Source organism: Pleurodeles waltl, chromosome 4_2 (assembly GCF_031143425.1).
Source record: "Pleurodeles waltl isolate 20211129_DDA chromosome 4_2, aPleWal1.hap1.20221129, whole genome shotgun sequence".
Lineage (NCBI taxonomy): Eukaryota > Metazoa > Chordata > Amphibia > Caudata > Salamandridae > Pleurodeles > Pleurodeles waltl.
In genome coordinates, this window is record NC_090443.1 from 927756956 (window position 1) to 927775267 (window position 18312).

General features: G+C 50.0%; 1 protein-coding gene across 1 annotated transcript in view; it reads left to right on the top strand.

Annotated features, from left to right (window-relative positions):
- Positions 1-17986: 17986 nt before the first annotated feature.
- Positions 17987-18312, top strand: part of PDZK1IP1 (PDZK1 interacting protein 1) — a 60522-nt gene continuing 60196 nt past the window's right edge. Inside the window, exon 1 of the mRNA XM_069232716.1 lies at positions 17987-18163. Coding sequence (XP_069088817.1) covers positions 18103-18163 — 61 coding nt within the window. The 5' untranslated portion in view covers positions 17987-18102. The remainder of the gene's footprint in view (positions 18164-18312) is intronic.

Consider the following 18312-nt stretch of genomic DNA (forward strand, 5'->3'; position numbering starts at 1 on the left):
TGATTCGATATAACAGATTTTTATAGCAAAAGAAGGGCCCTTATCGTCAGGGTTTCAAGGTCGGGATGTCTTCCAGGCATTAATCAGACTAGGATCTTCCCTTTGACAAATACGGAAGGGGGGAAGACCAGTGAGGGTATGAACCCGTGTAATTACCCTATTGTAGTTCGAATCCCCTTTTCCATAGAGTTTCCTTGTTTCTCGTTTTTCTTTCCTAGTAGGTTTGTGCCGAATAGCTTGGGGTTGTATTTGTATGTTAGAAAAGGGGGCACTCCTCCACCAGGAACTCGTGTCCTCTTTATTCCTTGTACTATTCAAAAGTATCGAAAAAAAACTTGAAATCAGTTCCGATGATGGCTTCTTCAACCAGTCGTTCAACTACTCCCATCCTTATGGGGGTTTCTTTTCCCTCCCACGAAAGGGTGTCCCAAGTCATGGGATACTCCCTCGTTTCACCATGTATACAACAAATGGAGACAGTAAGCCCCGGCGTGAAGGTATGGCTGTCTATTAAATCAGCCCTGATTACGGACTGACTACATCCGGAATCAATAAGTGCCACAGTTAGTCTCTCATTGATGAAAAGCTCTTTCTTATACTGGGTATCTTTTCCCCCTGTAAAGAAGACCCTCCCTCTAGTAATTCCTATTTCCATAGGCTCTGGTTTCTCAGTTTTAAGGGGACAAACCCGGGCTATATGGCCCCACTCCCCGCAACTATAACACTGGGGTTGCTGCAAATACGGTCTCTCGGCCCCTCGTGATTTTCCTGGGTCTTCAACCGGTCTTCGCCCCAGGGAAGAGGTTTGTCCAAGGTTCTGTCGGATTGGCGTAGGGGTTGTGCGATGGAGGGGTGTCTTAAACTCGAGGGAGCAGTGGAAAGCACAGTCCAACTCGATGGTAGTATTCATGTCGGGACTCGGATGTTGTTTGATCCAGTTGCGGGTATTGGTGGATAGGGCCTCTAGATATTGTTCCAAGAGGATGGCCTTAATAATATCTTCCCTATTAGCCCCTATGGGTCCTAGCCATTTGAGACCCAAATCTTTTATCCGAAAATATAATGCTCTGGGATTCTCGGATGGTCCCCACTTGGCTTTCCTAAACCTGACCCTATAATATTCTGTGTCAAAGCCCACCCTCTCCAGGATGCTCTTTTTAATATCTTGGTAGAGCGTCGTACCTCCTGGGTTTACTGCAATATACTGGCCCCACCTATCCTGAGGCCAGGTGGCTGAAGTGGCAACTCACTCAAAGTTGGTAAAAAAGGCGTCCGGATCTTCTCCTTCCTGATACCTTTGTAACACTGAGCTGGGTACATTCGGATGTACTCTGGTGGCCGCAATGGTATCTGTTAAGGATTTTAGTGCATTTTCATGTACCAACTGATTGTTGGCCATGATAGTGGCCTGACTTTTGAGAGCGCTTTGTAGGGCTTCCCTTTCCACTTTCGCCTCTTTCTGTTGTTCCTCCCACACGATCTGCAGATGTCTCTGCCCCTCAGCCAATTGCTGCATCATGTCCGCTATGGTGGGAGTACCCTCCATGGTATCAGTCCGTCCTGTCGCCTATTCCAATATCCCACTTCTGACACCACTGTAATGGGTTCTTTGCCTCCAGGCGGAAGAGATATTGGAATAACTCTATAGGCTCAGGATTGAGTGGATAAGTGTTTTATTTATACGTATTTAAGGTTGTCTTTTTGATTCTTATGTTTCAGGTTGGCTTCTTATGGTATTCATCCGGGTTCTTTTCTCTCTTGTAGGATTCTGGGTCAAGATTCCTGTGTAGCCCGTTCCCTGATAGAAGGAGGTCCGGTCTTCCCCTCGTGGCAGCAGCCCAGGTTTCCCCAAAACAAAAAGAAGAACGGGACAACAGGTAAGTGTAGAGGTAAGGCAGGGGTCTTAATAGGGTTAATAGGCTGGTGGGAGGAAAGGGAGGTGTAGGGTTGTGGTGGGGTAACTTCCTTCAGTAGTGACTGTCACCTTCCTGTGAACCTTCTGGTTTATTTTCCCTCTTTGTTTTTATCTCTTTTCCTAAGAGGGATTCCCCTCACAGTGAGGTTAGTGGTAGGATCAGTAGATTTCCCCTTCTCTATAGGACCTCCCTTCCTTGCTCCCCGTATTCCCCTCCCTCGGTTTCCTTCCCCTTAGCCAAGCCAGTGAGAAACCCCAGGTTAGGTACGAACGTACCTGTGGGTGCCACGCCCCTCCTGGGACGTGGCTGGCCCCTTCGTAGTATCCTGATTTTTCCCCGGTAGTTGCGGGAGGCGCTCCAAGGCCTCCTTTCTTCTCCAGCGTCTTTCCGGTCGCATCGCGTTCCTTCCCGACCTTTTCTTGCTTCGGCGTCTCTCTCTCCTCGGTCCGTGCCTGCAGAGTTCCTTCCTGCGCCCTGAGACGGCGTTCTTCTCGTCCGTCCTCTATTTCAGTGTAGGATGAGACGCCTTCTGCGTCTGACGTCACCCCTTCGGGACTTTCCGGAGTGTACCGGGGGTATGTTGTTACGGGCTCCGTCGGAGTGCGTGTAGCCGCGGCGATAGATGCCCGGTTACAATGAGTAAAAGTACCTGGAAGTCAAAGTGAATTATAGCCACTGAAGAGATATCATTTATTCAATTAAAACAATTCTGAAGAAAGCTATTTTATAATATGAATGGAATCTATTTTTTTCATTACATTTAGGGCCAGATTTACAAATACCTAGCGCCTCCTTGAGCCACATTTCACTCTAATGTGGCTCCAGGAGGCAATTTTCACTGCGCCATATTTACAAAGTGGCGCAATGCATGCATTCTGCCACTTTGCAACACCTTGTGCCACATTATGCCTGCGTTAGGAGGCCTGCAAAAATTGTGCAGTGAAATCTGCAAGATTTCACTGCACCAGTTTTGGTGCAATGTTTAACACTTGCTCAGAGCAGGCATTAAAATGACACACCCATTGAAATCAATGGGCCTCCTTGCACGTTGCTACAATGGCATCAAAACTTTTGACGAAGGTGTAGCAAAGCACCACAATAGAGTAAAAAACAATGACGCTATTGTTCTAACAACTGCCTTGGTGCGCCATGTTATTGATACAGTGCACACATGATGCCGTTAGATGGGGCAAGAACGACACAAGAAAAGTGGCTCATCACTTCTGTAGATCTGGCCCTCAGTGTCTTAAAAAACGTATTCCCTAGAACCAAAAGAGGGTATTCATCTCTGTCTCCTTGTATACACATACTTAAGATGCACATATATCTTCAACTTAAACATACCCATGGACAAATTCCCGCAGTCTGTAACTTTATGTAATTTTGTATGTATTTATTTATTATTTACTTCATTATTCATTTAAGTTTCCTGATATTAAACGAAGTTAGCAAAAAAAAAATTCATAGGATATTGGCAGAAGAGTAGTGTCCAGTGACATTAAGCAGTATCGACCTAGAGGTGATTTGCTATTTTTCTCGATATGAGTGATTGTCTTTTGCTCGTCCTTTAACTTGCTCATTGTCATGATGAATTAAAACTATAATTAAATTGGTCGCTTTGCTAACTGCCCAAGAGTAGGTTGCCTTCTAAGCTCTCAAAAACATGGGTGTTGCTTTGAAATCACCTGGATATATATCTGCAGTTGTCATTCCTCTGGATATCATTATGTGTAACTCACAACAGGGAGCTGTCTTTGTCCCAAATTGGGATGCAAAGCTGGAAATTTTTGGAGAAGTAAAATACTTTCTTCAAGTTAGGAACTCTTTATAAGGAATTATTTTTGCTGCAAATCCCATGGATCAGTTTTGTGATGCAGACCCAGTGAAAACACTAGTCATTTTGCCCCTCAGATTTATGTTTTTAGGGGCAGATTTATCAACACTTTGTTGCTCCACAAAGTCATGCAAAGTGACGCAAATTGGTGTAGTCTTGATAGTGTATTTTCTTTCCAGTTCAAAACATTTCTGCACTGCAAATGTGTCCTCTTTTTTTTATCCCAAATTGTATTTTTCTCAACTTTGGTCTAGGGTGTGTTCCATGGATGGTACTACAGTATTCCAGTGTAGCCACCCAGGGATTCTGACACAGAGCCCTATCTACTAAATTGTTTAACTGGACATTGTGTCAAAAAAGAATGCCTCCTTGAGGTAGGCCGAAAGTTGGAGAAATCTTATTATTTATCTTACCATTTCAAATATTGCATACGTGCTGTACTGTACAGTACACATCCAATGTGAGAAAAAGTGTGAAGTTTGTCAAGCATAGTGTTTTTATACTGAAAGTTTATCTTTCCGGTACAAAACCTATTCTGGATAACATTCACACACTTTTGCACAATGGTGCAAAAGTGATGTGCAGCCAGTTTATGCACCAGAAGAGAAGAGAGTAGCAACAGACCATATTTTAGAGACATTTTAAGGCATAGGTAAAATGGGGAATTACTCACGACCACCCCCCCGATTCCAAGGGACCCCCAGAAAAGATTAACTTTCTCTCTATTGGAACTCAGTCTCTTCTAGTTCTCTCACAACCTCTCTTGTTCTGTTGGCTTACCTTTACCTCTGACTCTGTCTCTCTCTACCAAGGTTCATCCTAAGGATTTTTGGGTACTGGGTAAGAGAGATTTCAACTGTTTTGTGTGATTCCATTGCAGACATTTTTAACATAGATTGGGTATTGTTTGGTATCAGGCAGACTTAAAATAACAGAACATAATTTGTTCTGAACAAGAGTTCCCAAAATATGCCTTGTCCAGAGCCACAAAAATCATTAAGATAGCACAACCATATTTAGGAAATACGGCTATGCGATGCTTTCTCTCCCATTGCATCACTGTGCATCCTCTTTGATTGCATGTTCTAGTTGCATTGTAATTTATTATATCTGCCCCTGAGTGTCTTTTTCTTTCAGAAATACTGTTTATTGGGTATATGTGCATGGACCGCACAGGCAGCACTCATGTACTGATGGGTCCAAAAACAGCACATGAGGAGGGAGTGGCACACTGGACAATATATAGTGGCAATCGTGAATATCGCGGTCAAAGACCCCTGAAAACAAGGTTACCAGATGTAGTGGATTTGCCTGGATAGTCATAGTTTTTTGGTCTCACCTAGGCAGTGCATGCACTATCTCTTGGAGACATGCAGTATCTACAATGTGGGCTTCAAGCACCTCCCATCTTTTTTCATTGGTTCCTGTTACTGCCCCGGGAAATGCCTCTTTTGCTTGGTGACTAATCTTTCGGTGTTTTGGGACCTCCCAAGGAGACCGCCCTTGTTACATGTGTTCTTACTCTTTTTGTTGTTTATTTTACTTTACTTGCTTTGTTTTTATCTATGCTCATTGTGGATGTAGTTATTTAGGGCTTCAATCCAGCGTAAGGACTTCTTTTATCAGCATGGCGCCTGCTTCACGGCCGCTGCACATCATGTTTCATCAAGCACAGTGGCTGTGAAGTTGGCGCTGTGTTGATAAAATAAAGGTGCCCAGCTGCTTCTATCGGTGTGCTTCATCTTTTAGCATTAAAGCATTATTTGGTTACACTTTGAAATATTGCCTTCTCCTTCTATAGACGGCTTTCTTTAATTGCACAATCAGTAATCCAGGGCAGCCCAGGATCTGAACGTTCTGTAACATCCTTCCCATTTCATATTGAACATCTATCACAATGAGATTGCATGTCATTGGCTCAAATGTACTGTAACATCACCCTGTTTTATGATGAAAGTCTGCTTATTATTTACATCAAGCACTTCTTAAAAGTGCCTACACCTTTCAACACTGGCTTCAGCGCTCCGCCCACTTTCCATGCAACCCCTTTAATTTGCAGCCAAAGTATCTGATTGGAGCCAGGATGATTCTTCGATGAGTGCCCTCGCTTCTCGTGTTGACTTTAACAGTGCTTGTTTTCTATTATTACTAATTTAATGAACTGCCTATCTTTACTTGCTTGATTCACAACATTTACTAAATATCTATTTCCACTTTTTGTTTCACTGTACAAATAGTCATTTTTTCTGAGTCTACTGACAACGTGGGTTCCTGCGGTATTCCAGTGACTGCTGCAGGGGGGTTGGTGGTGGTGGGGTCCCTGAGGCCGTGGGGGGTCCCTGAGGCTGTGGATATAACCACTTGCTGCAGCAGTGCAGGGAGTAATGAGAGGCCATGCACTGCCCATTGCTAGTGAACAACATGCCTGTTATGGAAGCAGCCATGTTGCACTGTCACTGAAAGCTGCCACTGTGGTGGGAAAGTGACGCATGTGGCCTGGTCTCTGTGCAACTCCACACTTGTTGCAGTGGGACTGACCTCTTATTGTGACAGCCAGCCCGTGACATGTTTCTGTATTGCTCTAGACACTTTCCTGCCTTCTAGGTGCTTGTCTGTTTGTTTTATTTTAATCGTCGCAGGGCTGTTGTTCATGTTTGGCTTTGGCTCCTCTCTATACAGGGTCCCACCGGTTTTACATCTCATTTCACAGCAAAATAGCGGGGTTGTCCTGAACCTGCTGCCAGACACAGGTCACATTACCAGCAGGTCCAACAGACAACCTTCTATCCATCTGAAGGCAAGACAGTGTGGATTATAGGATTCAAGCATATTAGCAGGTACTATTTTGCAGTGCTACGAAGCAGCTAGACTGACAGCAAGCACTATGCACAAAGCAAACTATTCTCTCCTCCTGACGCATTCAGTCCCTGTCTTGCCATTTACCCAAGCAGACGTTGCAGCAAGTGGTGGCAGTCGCCTGTGAGACTCTGGAAGTGGGATCAGGTGTGGGGTGATTCATCCAGCAGGAATGACACATCTTCGGGTTGTGTTCTAAGAAATTAGTCTTTTCTCACTTGTCTGTTACATATGATGTTTATGTGGGAGAGGGGCTTTGTGTTCAATTGTTTGTTTTGTTTGTCATGTTTTTGTGTAAAGTGTGCCTATCATTGGGACATGTAGTTTGTTTTCCTTTGTGTATCTCATGGTTTCTAGTCTAGTGTTGTAATACAAAAGAATTGAAACACACACCAAGAGTTAGTTCAAAAAGTCATTAGAAAGACCAGTAGAAAATCTGTTTAAAGTGTTTGATTAAGTACAGTGATACAATTTATTATTCTTTAAGAGTTGCCACGGTTTTTACTCATTTTATTCACCGTGTTGGTTAGATGTGGTCATTCTAGCCTACTTTTCGTGAAGTAACAGTAGATGTTGTACCATCCATGATAATGTGATGCACAGCTGAAAACCTATAAGGTCCCAAAGTTGAGGCCTATTGGCTGTGCCAATGCTTGTTCACTTTTTCCTTCAACACAGGTATGTCTCGGCTTTGGAGAGGTCGGATGAGTGTACACATCAATCACAGTCTGGTGCAGGCTCATGTTTCCTCTGACCCTCTCTTCCCACCAGGGACAGAAGTTGAGCTGTTTTAGGAGCCGACTGCTGTACTGCCTGACTCACTCATGCAGCACAGTAGGATGTAATGAGGGGTGAGGAGTGAACTGGCGTCCCATCACCAAAGCCTGGGATCATGGGATCACTGGCAGGCAGCCTGCTCCTTGCAGCGAGGGTAATTTGAGATCTCAAGTGAACAGTCACAGTGCAGACTGGTTTATGTCTTTTAATTCTCAAAGTAGAAAAGAACCCATGACTATGAAGCATACTACAGACGGCTCAGCTACCAGTCCTCTTGAAACTGGAACCCAACTGCCCACTCGAAGTTCCATAGAACATGGTGACATATTTAGAACACAATGACATAGGCTCACCAAGCAATTAAAGAAATACAAACATATTGAAATACATCTTGAAATACATGATACATATTGAAATACGTACTACACTCCTGGGTCACATCACACATGGCGGATGGAATATATATTCTTAAGTATTTTTAGAGCAGACCTTCTGTGACTATGATCCAGCCCCACCTAAACACAGTCCTATTTCCATGTCTGTAGCCATACTGGTTTTTCATCCAGAAAATCGTGTCACCCTACCTGGAAATAAATCCCCACATGGGCAGCGTGCCGAGATTAATCCAAAAGAATACAGTTTGTAATACATTAATATCGAACAAGTAGGAATCCTGGAGGCAGAGTACGTTTGACAAGAATGCAGATTAAACCAAGATGAGACACCAAGGTGGTCATTACAACCCTGGCGGACGGTGTTAAAGCTGCGGTAATACCGCAAACAGGCCGGCGGACAAAAAAAGGGAATTACGACCCTGGCGAAAACCGCCAACTAAGACAGCCACTTTAACACATCGCCCGCCACGGCGGTACAGACAAACAGCGCGGCAGTCACCGCCAACAGACAGGCGGAGGACAATGTACCGCCCACACTATCACAACACACCAATCCGCCACCTTTTCCGGGGCGGATTCACCGTGGATAAAAACACGGCGGAAACAGCTTGTGCTATGGGAAAACGCTCACCTCAACACATCCCACGAGGAACGAGGACACCATGGAGCCGGAACTACAAATCTTACCTGCCCTTGCATTCCTGCTCATCTACGACCAACAGCGACGTAGGCGCAGAACAAACTGGTGAGTACAGCACCTACGACACAGGGGAGGGGGGAGGCAAAAGTTACGGGGACACCCACCAAACACCCCCACCCTCGCATATTACAACATACACACCAATGCAGTCACAAAAATCACAGTAACAACCCACAATCCCCCCGGAAGAATGCAAAGACAATGCGAATAGCGGTCAAACTTTGTATTGTGCCAATATACTACTCATCAAAAAATTTACGGATATATATTTCACGAAATCAGTCATAAATAAATGTACAATACAAGAAGTAGTGCAGAGATGTACACAACAATGTCCGTGCACCAACAGTCCAAAAATACATGGGCGACGCCCACAATAGATACCTGACCAAAATCCGAGAGAACACTGTTGGGGCATCAGATAGAAACAATACAGGCACCTCAGGGGGAAGGGAAGAGGGGGCACCTCAGCCAGATGAATGCGAAGCCAGATCCACGACGGTGCACCATGACCATTGATGTATCCTGGGGAGTGCAAAGCCACAGTCTCTCAAGTCACTTCAGTGGGTCACTTGCCCACTGTGCCATCCTGGGGAGTGCAAAGCCACAGTCTCTCAAGTCACTTCAGTGGGTGGCTTGCCCACTGTGCCATCCCGGGGAGTGCAAAGCCACAGTCTCTCAAGTCTCTACAGTGGGTGGATTGCCCACTGTGCCATCCTGGGGAGTGCAAAGCCACAGTCTCTCAGCGGTGCTTAGCCATGGCGGTCTTTGCCCTGTTCAGCAGTCTTCACCATGGCAGTCTTGGCCTTGTTCAGCGGTGCTTTGCCATGGCGGTCTTTGCCCTGTTCAGCGGTCTTCACCATGGCGGTCTTTGCCCTGTTTAGCGGTCTTCTCCATGGCAGTCTTGGCCTTGTTCAGCGGTGCTTTGCCATGGCAGTCTTGGCCTTGTTCAGCGGTGCTTTGCCATGGCAGTCTTGGCCTTGTTCAGCGGTGCTTTGCCATGGCGGTCTTTGCCCTGTTCAGCGGTCTTCACCATGGCGGTCTTTGCCCTGTTCAGCGGTCTTCACCATGGCAGTCTTGGCCTTGTTCAGTGGTGCTTTGCCATGGCAGTCTTGGCCTTGTTCAGCGGTGCTTTGCCATGGCGGTCTTTGCCCTGTTCAGTGGTCTTCACCATGGCAGTCTTGGCCTTGTTCAGCGGTGCTTTGCCATGGCGGTCTTTGCCCTGTTCAGCAGTCTTCACCATGGCGGTCTTTGCCCTGTTCAGCTGTCTTCACCATGGCAGTCTTGGCCTTGTTCAGCGGTGCTTTGCCATGGCGGTCTTTGCCCTGTTCAGCGGTCTTCACCATGGTAGTCTTGGCCTTGTTCAGCGGTGCTTTGCCATGGCGGTTCTGGTACGGATATTGTTGTGTGGCATTACGATCTCCACACTGGACATTGGTGTGTGGCATGACGAACTCCACACTGGACATTGGTGTGTGGCATGACGAACTCCACACTGGACATTGGTGTGTGGCATGACGAACTCCACACTGGACATCGGTGTGTGGCATGACGAACTCCACACTGGACGTTGGTGTGTGGCTTGACGTTCCATCATTGCCCAGCGGGGCTGTGGGATTCTGGACCCTCATGGGCTGTGACTCCGGCGGTGGCGGTGGTCTCCTGACCAGTAACAATACTTGGGCCCTCCTGGGCTATGACTCTGGCGGTGGTCTCCTAACCAGTAACGATACTTGGGCCCTCCTGGGCTATGACTCTGGCGGTGGTCTCCTGACCAGTGACGATACTTGGGCCCACCTGGGCTATGACTCTGGCGGTGGTCTCCTGACCAGTAACAATACTTGAGCCCTCCTGGGCTATGACTCTGGCGGTGGTCTCCTGACCAGTAACGATACTTGAGCCCTCCTGGGCTATGACTCTGGCGGTGGTCTCCTGACCAGTGACGATACTTGGGCCCTCCTGGGCTATAACTCCGGCGGTGGCGGTGGTCTCCTGACCAGTAACGATACTTGAGCCCTCCTGGGCTATGACTCTGGCGGTGGTCTCCTGACCAGTAACGATACTTGAGCCCTCCTGGGCTATGACTCTGGCGGTGGTCTCCTGACCAGTGACGATACTTGGGCCCACCTGGGCTATGACTCTGGCGGTGGTCTCCTGACCAGTAACGATACTTGAGCCCTCCTGGGCTATGACTCTGGCGGTGGTCTCCTGACCAGTAACGATACTTGAGCCCTCCTGGGCTATGACTCTGGTGGTGGTCTCCTGACCAGTGACGATACTTGAGCCCTCCTGGGCTATGACTCTGGCGGTGGTCTCCTGACCAGTAACGACGGTGCTGGCGGTTGTGTCTGGACCACCGGAAATGATGGCGCACTTCTCCGCCGTGACACTCACAACAGGTTGGGGAGACTTCCTCGGGACCTTCCCCACCTTCTTTTGAGTTACAGATGACTCACCAATCGCCTTGGATCCCATGTCACTGTTTGTCCCACCAGGAGTCTTGACACGGTCCCGTCGTCCACTCTCCAATTTCGGAGCCTTTACAGGGGGTGGGCTGACAGTGCCTTGGCTCCGGGTCCTACTGCCTGCCCTGGTGGACGGGGCACTCCAAAAACCTGGTACACGCACCACTGGTACTGGAGGCTTTTTGGCTGAGGCGCTACGACGGGACTGATGAATTGGAGGGGGGGGGGCAAAAAGGTCAATTTGACATAGGGACAGTTTCTGACATACACTGGGATGGGTAGCTGGAGGGGCTCTGGGAGTGGAGGAAGAGGAGGTGGTTGTAGGAGGTGTCACTTTAGCTGTTTTGGGTGCAGGTGCAGGTACTGGAGGCTGTCGTGAGGTGGATGGATGTTGGGTGAGTGATTGCCAGCGTTTGTGTACTTTGGGAGGGGGTGTCACAGACACACTGGGAGAGGACACAGGGGACGTGTAAACGGCAGTGGAGGTGGTGAGTGCAGGTGAGCGGCTTGTGGTGCTGGGTGTCCTGGTGCGAGTCCTAGTGCCTGTAGATGTGGTGCATGCAGGTGTGTGTGTAGACGACACTGGGAGGGAGGATGGAGAAGAGGAGGAGGGGGACACAGTGGAGACAGTGGATGTTGCTGTGTCTGTATGGGTCTGATGCTTGTGTGAGTGCCTGTGGTGTGTGTGGTGCCTATGTTTGCTTGAGCTACTTGTGTGTGTTGACTTGTCTGCATGCTGGTCTGTAGGGGCTGCTTGGGATGGGCTGGGGTACAGGGGATTGGGTCTGGGTGGAGGAAGTTGGAGTGGGGAGGCTGGACACAGGGACAATGGCTGCCATCAGTGCTGAGGCCAGAGATTGCAGGGTTCGCTGAAGGACAACCTGACCAGAATGAATGCCTTCCAGGAATGCATTACCGTGTTTCAACTCTCGTTCTACACCCTGGATGGCATTCAAAATGGTAGACTGCCCAACAGTGAGTGACCTGAGGAGGTCAATGGCCTCCTCACTGAGGGCAGCTGGGGTGACTGGGGCAGGGCCTGAGGTGCCTGGGGCGAAGGTGATGCCCACCCTCCTGGGTGAGCGGGCACGGGGCGAACGCTGAGGGGCTGCTGGGAGGGCGGTGCTGGTAGGGGAGGTGGCGGCTGTACCTGTAGAAGTGGGGCGCACAGATGGTGCCGCCACCACAGGGGAGCTCACATCGGCGGACGAGTCCGTGTCGCTGTTTGGTGATCCTGTGGCCGACGTGAAGCTCCCCTCGCCCTCCGTCCCACTGGTGAATTCAGAGTCTGTGGTGTGGCCCTCCATGGCCATGTGGGATGCAGCTCCCTCGTGCTCAGGTGCCACTGTACCTCCGCCTGTTGATGCTGATGTACAGAAGGACAGGGAGAGCAGAAAAAGGGTGGAGACAGAAGAAAGAGAGTTTTAGTGCATGGCATACCACTACCGTTGGCGGACAAGACAAACGCAGCAGCCCCCTGCATTACGCCGTGCTCCTGCCCTCTGCACATGCAATTTCTGGGATATGGCCTACATGGCAATGTTAGAAATCTGCCCACATGGATGGCAAAGGGGCAACTATACATCAATTAGCCATTTTTTTTTTTGAGCTGGGGTAGAGTGCCCCATGGCCTACATTACGCAGGGGCCTTGCCTACCTAACTCGCCCTGGCCTAGGGACACCCACAGCCCACCTCCCCGACCCAGACCCCTCCACTACGCGCAAAGTCAGCAGAATGAGGTTGTATTCACCCCCTTGTGTCTGCTGTGATGCCCTTAAGCGCCCATCTAACTCCGGGTAGGCCACCGCCAGGATCCGGAACATCAGGGGGGTCATGGTGCGACGGGCACCCCTCCCACGTTGGGAGGCCATCCCAGCTGAGCCTCCGCCGTCATCTTGCTGCAGCGGCGAATGTCCTCCCATCTCTTACGGCAGTGGGTGCCCCGTCTCTGGTGGGCCCCCAGGGTCCGGACTTCCTTGGCGATGGCACGCCAAATGTCCCTCTTCAGGTGGGCGCTGACCTACATGACATGCAGAAGGAAAGAGGAACAGTCATTACCTACAGCACCGTCGTTGTAATTGGCCCCCTCCCAACTCTATCCCTGTGGCCCATTCATCCCCATGCATGACTGTTCTATGTACTCTGCCCCCTTCCCTCAGCCACCCAGCCCTCTCCACCCAGGCCTAGCCCATACAACGTGCTCCCTGTGTACTAACCTGTTGGTCTGGAGGACCGTAGAGTAGCGTATACTGGGGGATGACCCCATCCACAAGTTTCTCCAACTCCTGTGCAGTGAAGGCAGGGGCCCTTTCCCCAGACGCAGCAGCCATCGTTGCTTCCAGACCGAGGTCACAGCAGCACTCGCAGTGTAGGTCCTCTCCTGTCGAAGGTCAGGTATCTAGTGATTGAAGAGATAGAAAATGGTGGTGACGTCCGCGGCGGTGACGTCCGCGGCGGTGCGCATCATCACCGCCAGCGCACCTGTTCATTGGCTCCTGGGACCAATAGGGTCCAATGTTAACCAATGCAGCATTGCGCCGCGCTCTACGACCGCCTACCGCGACGGTGTACAACGCCAGCGCAGTTACCCCACAGTTCCAATGTCCCAGTTTAGAGGTCAGGCAGCCTCCATTTCAGGGGCCCACATGGCTTCAATTAGTACTGCGTCACACATACCGAGGCCTACACTCAAAACCTTTCCCGGATGGGTTAATTGTCTGTTGTAGCCTTGTGTGTGACTGTGGGTACATACCTGGAGGAATGCTGACAGTTTCTTCGCTGTTGTCCTTCTTAGGCACCGTCAGTTGGGACATATTGGAAGGTGGCGGAATCCGCCGGTGTACCGACCGCTGGTGGACCTGTTGACAATGGAAGAGCGACATGTCATCGTGACCTACCGGTTTGACCGTGCCACAATCCAGGAACTATGTACCCAGTTGGAGCCAGACCTGATGTCACCAATCCGCCATCCGACTGGAATCCCCCCTGACGTGCAGGTGCTGTCAGTGCTCCATTTCCTTGCAAGTGGGTCTTTTCAGACAACTGTGGCCATGGCATCAGGGATGTCCCAGCCTATGTTTTCCAACGTCTTGTCCAGAGTGTTGTCTGCCCTGCTGAAACACGTAAGGAGATACATCATTTTCCCTGAGGTGGCGGATTTGCCTACAGTGAAAGGTGACTTCTATGCCCTTGGACATATCCCCAACGTCATAGGTGCCATTGATGGGACCCATGTAGCTCTGGTCCCCCCACGCAGTAATGAACAGGTGTACAGGAACAGGAAGAGTTATCATTCGATGAATGTCCAGATGGTCTGTTTGGCAGACCAGTACAAGACCAGTACATCTCGCAGGTAAATGCAATGTTCCCTGGCTCAGTGCATGACGCCTACATCCTGCGGAATAGCAGCATCCCTGATATGATGGGTGAACTCCAGAGGCACCGTGTATGGCTATTGGGGGACTCTGGTTACCCCAACCTGTCCTGGCTACTGACCCCAGTGAGGAATCCCAGGACCAGGGCAGAGGAACGGTACAATGAGGCCCATGGGCGGACTAGGAGGGTGAGCGAGCGGACCTTCGGCCTCCTGAAGGCCAGGTTCAGGTGCCTCCATATGACAGGCGGGTCCCTATTCTACTCACCGAAGAAGGTGTGAGACATCATCATCGCCTGCTCCATGCTCCATAACTTGGCATTGTGACGCCAGGTGCCTTTTCTGCAGGAGGATGATCCAGATGACGGTGTTGTTGCAGCGGTTGAGCCTGTGGAGCCTGTGGACAGTGATGAGGATGAAGCTGATGAAGATGAAAACGACAACAGGGAGTCAGTCATACAGCAATATTTTCAATGAGACACAGGTGAGTACAATTTCATGTTTCACATCATATTACATTTCACCTCTATCCTGTACCTACATTTCACTCCCTATTTGGTAACTGAGTTGTCCCCTTCCATTTCATTTTCAGTAATGTGGTAACCTACGTTTCAACAGCTTGCACCCTTGAAAGGCTTGTGATGTGTGACATTGGTATGTTGACCTTCCAATGGGTAACCTTTTTTAACACTGTAATTGACAATACAAAGTTCAGAATCATTGACTGACTCCAATATTATTGAGGTTTCAAGGGTGTTTATTGAAGTGCATAAAAATGTAGGGGGGATGTGAAATGGGGAGAGGTCATGGTGGAAGAATGTCCATGGCAGAGTCCAGTCTATTAGTCTCACAGGTACATTGCACATCTGGCCATTGGAAGTGGAGCTGGGGCAGTTCCAAGCTGGACAGGGTAACAAAGTGGTACAGTGGGGGGACAATCAGGGTGGTCTTATTTCCTGGCGGGGGTCTTGCCATCTTGCTCTGTCCTGTTCCTGGATCTCAGGGCCCGCTTTCGTGGTGGTTGTCCGTCTGCAGGGGGTGGGGTGCTGGTGTGTTGGTCCTGTGGCGGAGCGTCCTGTCCACTAGCGCCGGCGGAGGTGGTGGGCATTTCATCATCGTGGCTAGTGTCAGGGGCCCCTTGGAGTGCCACGGTGTCCCTCAAGGTCTTTTGAATGTCCGTCAGCACCCCTACGATGGTGCCTAGGGCGGAGGCGATGGTCCTGAGCTCCTCCCTGAACCACAAATACTGCTCCTCCTGCAGACGCAGGGTCTCCTGCAACTTGTCCAGGACTGTTGCCATCGTCTCCTGGGAGTGGTGGTATGCTCCCATGATGGAGGATAGGGCCTCGTTGAGAGTAGGTTCCCTCGGCCTGTCCTCCCTCTGTCGCACAGCAGCCCTCCCAGTTCCCCGGTGTTCCTGTGCCTCCGTCCCCTGGACCGTGTGCCCACTACCACTGCCCCCAGGTCCCTGTTGTTGTTGGGGTGGTGGGTTATCCTGGGTGCCCTGTAGTGGTGGACACACCGCTGATTGAACTGTCCTGGGTAGGGAGGTATGGGCCCGCTGGGTGGGTGCTGTGCTGGTGTTACCAGAGGGTGTAAGCTCGGTGTTGGGCTGTTGCTGGGCAAGGGGAACCGACTGTCCTGAGGCCCACGATGGTCCGGGCTGGTCATCAAGATCCAGTAGGGCAGAGCTGCTGTCGTCACTGTGGGCCTCTTCTGGGGGTGGAGGGGTGTTGTCTGGACCCTCTGGTGTGGTGACATTCCTTCAGATTCCTGCGGGGGTATAAGTACATGATTATTGCATGTGTATGTTTCATGGTGTGCAATGGTTGGGTGTGCGTGAACCCCAGTGCAGGCATTCCTATGTAGGGGCTTGTGTGGTGATGTTTGAGGGGTGTTGTGGGTGTGTGCAGTGGGCATGCTTTAGTGATGGGTGTCCATGCTTAGTTGTGTCATGCAGGTCTTGGGGTTGGGATGGGTGGTTGGTGTTATGGGTAGATTAGTGAGGAGTTAGGGTGATAGGGGAGGGTGTGAGGGTGGGGGTGTGTGATAGCATGCAGGTAGGGTGGGGGATATGATAGTGAAGATTTGACTTACCAGTGTCCGTTCCTCCACCGACTCCTGCGAGGCCCTCAGGATGCAGGATGGACAAGACTTGCTCCTCCCATGTTGTTAGTTGTGGGGGAGGAGCTGGGGGTCCGCCGCCAGTCCGCTGTACTGCGATGTGGTGCCTGGATACCGTGGAACGCACCTTCCCCCGTAGGTCGTTCCACCTCTTCCTGATGTCCTCCCTCTTTCTTGGGTGCTGTCCCACAGCGTTGACCCTGTCGACTATTCTTTGCCATAGCTCCATCTTCTTGGCTATGGATGTGTACTGTACCTGTGAGCCAAATAGCTGTGGCTCTACCCTGATGATTTCCTCGACCATGACCCTGAGCTCCTCCTCGGAGAAGCGGGGGTGTCTAGGCGTGACATGGGGTGTTGTGTGTGATGTGTGTGGTGGTGTATGTGTTGATGAGTGTGGTTAGTGTAGTGGTATGTGGTGTTTTGTGCGTGGATGTTGTGTGGGTGATGGTGTAGTGTGCCTCTGTGTGATGGTGTTATCTATTCTGTGCTGTCTCTCTCTGGCCTTCGTCTCTAATTTGTGGTCGTAGGGGTTTGTGGTTGATGTGGGTGTGTGTTCTATATTGTGTTGGGTGTGTGGGAGTGGTGTGTGTATGTGTATCAGGTGTGTGTATTTGTAATTGTCCAATGTGGCGGTGTTTTGGAGCTGTGTGTGTATTTTGAGCGCGGCGGTGTGTACAGCCAATGGAATACCGCGGTTGAATGACCGCCGCGTGGATTGTTGTGTCGTAATAGCATGGGCGTGTTTCTGTTGGCGTGGAGGTGGAGGATTTGTTTCCGCATATTTATCGCTGACCTTTGGTGTGGCGGATTTGTGTGCGTGTCTGAATTTCGGTGGAATTCGTGATGTGTGTCATAATAGCTGTGGCGGTCTCCCGCCGCCGCCGCGGTGTATTGGCGGTCTTCTGCACGGTGGTAAGCGGCTTTTACCGCCAATGTTGTAATGACCCCCCAAATGCCAAAGTTTTCTTTATAGAACAAACCTTGGTGTGGGACAGTAAAAAGGTGAGGTGGTGGAGATGGGGGGTTCGCAATTGGGTAAACCAAGTGGGAGTCTTTTTACGACTTTAGTCAATCAAGTGGGGATCCCTATATCAGGTGCTGATGCCGGTATTCAAACCGAGGTCAGGAGATTTCCACCTCAGAAGCTTGGCCACCAGCCCATAGCCCCTCTCTGGGTTTGTTACATTTGGTCGCATCAATTAATGCAATTTTCCTTATGTTTTAGTCTCCATTTATTTTATGAAATCTGTTTTACTGAGTTCCAACAATCGCCACATCTACCAACTGGCTTTTGTTAGCCACAATGAATTAAGAAAACCTTTCTAGAACATTCAGTGCCCCTGCTTCCAACTTCTTCCTGCCTGGGGTTGTGTACCTCTGATTGTCAAGAGGCCAGATTCCCACACAGGACAGATTTCCAAATCTCAGCCCGAGTCATCACAGACTGTTCCCAAAGCAAACGCCGCCCCAACAGTGAGACAGCGCGGAAGAGTTTTAGAATTTGCCCGCTCCCTCCCTGGAGCAGGGAGGCGTGGTCGACGCGGCAGAGACTCTCCAGATTTCACATTAACTCCCTCAGAGTGCTTCCCACCTCACCTGAGTGGACTTCTCCATACACCACAGGGACCCAGAGGAGGCTGCACCGCTCACCCAGGGCCATGGCTACCTTCCAGCTGCTTCTTCTCTGCGTGACTATGGGGCTCGCTTGTTGCCAGCAAGGTATAGGAGCGATTTCTTTCCGATTTTAACTCTTGTGATGTTTGTTTTGCTCGCCCTGCGTGGCGGCAGACGGTTCACAGATTTGGCACGCTCGGCTCTTTGCGCACATAGGAAGCTGGTTTCGCTGCTGCAGAAATTCCTGCTCAATG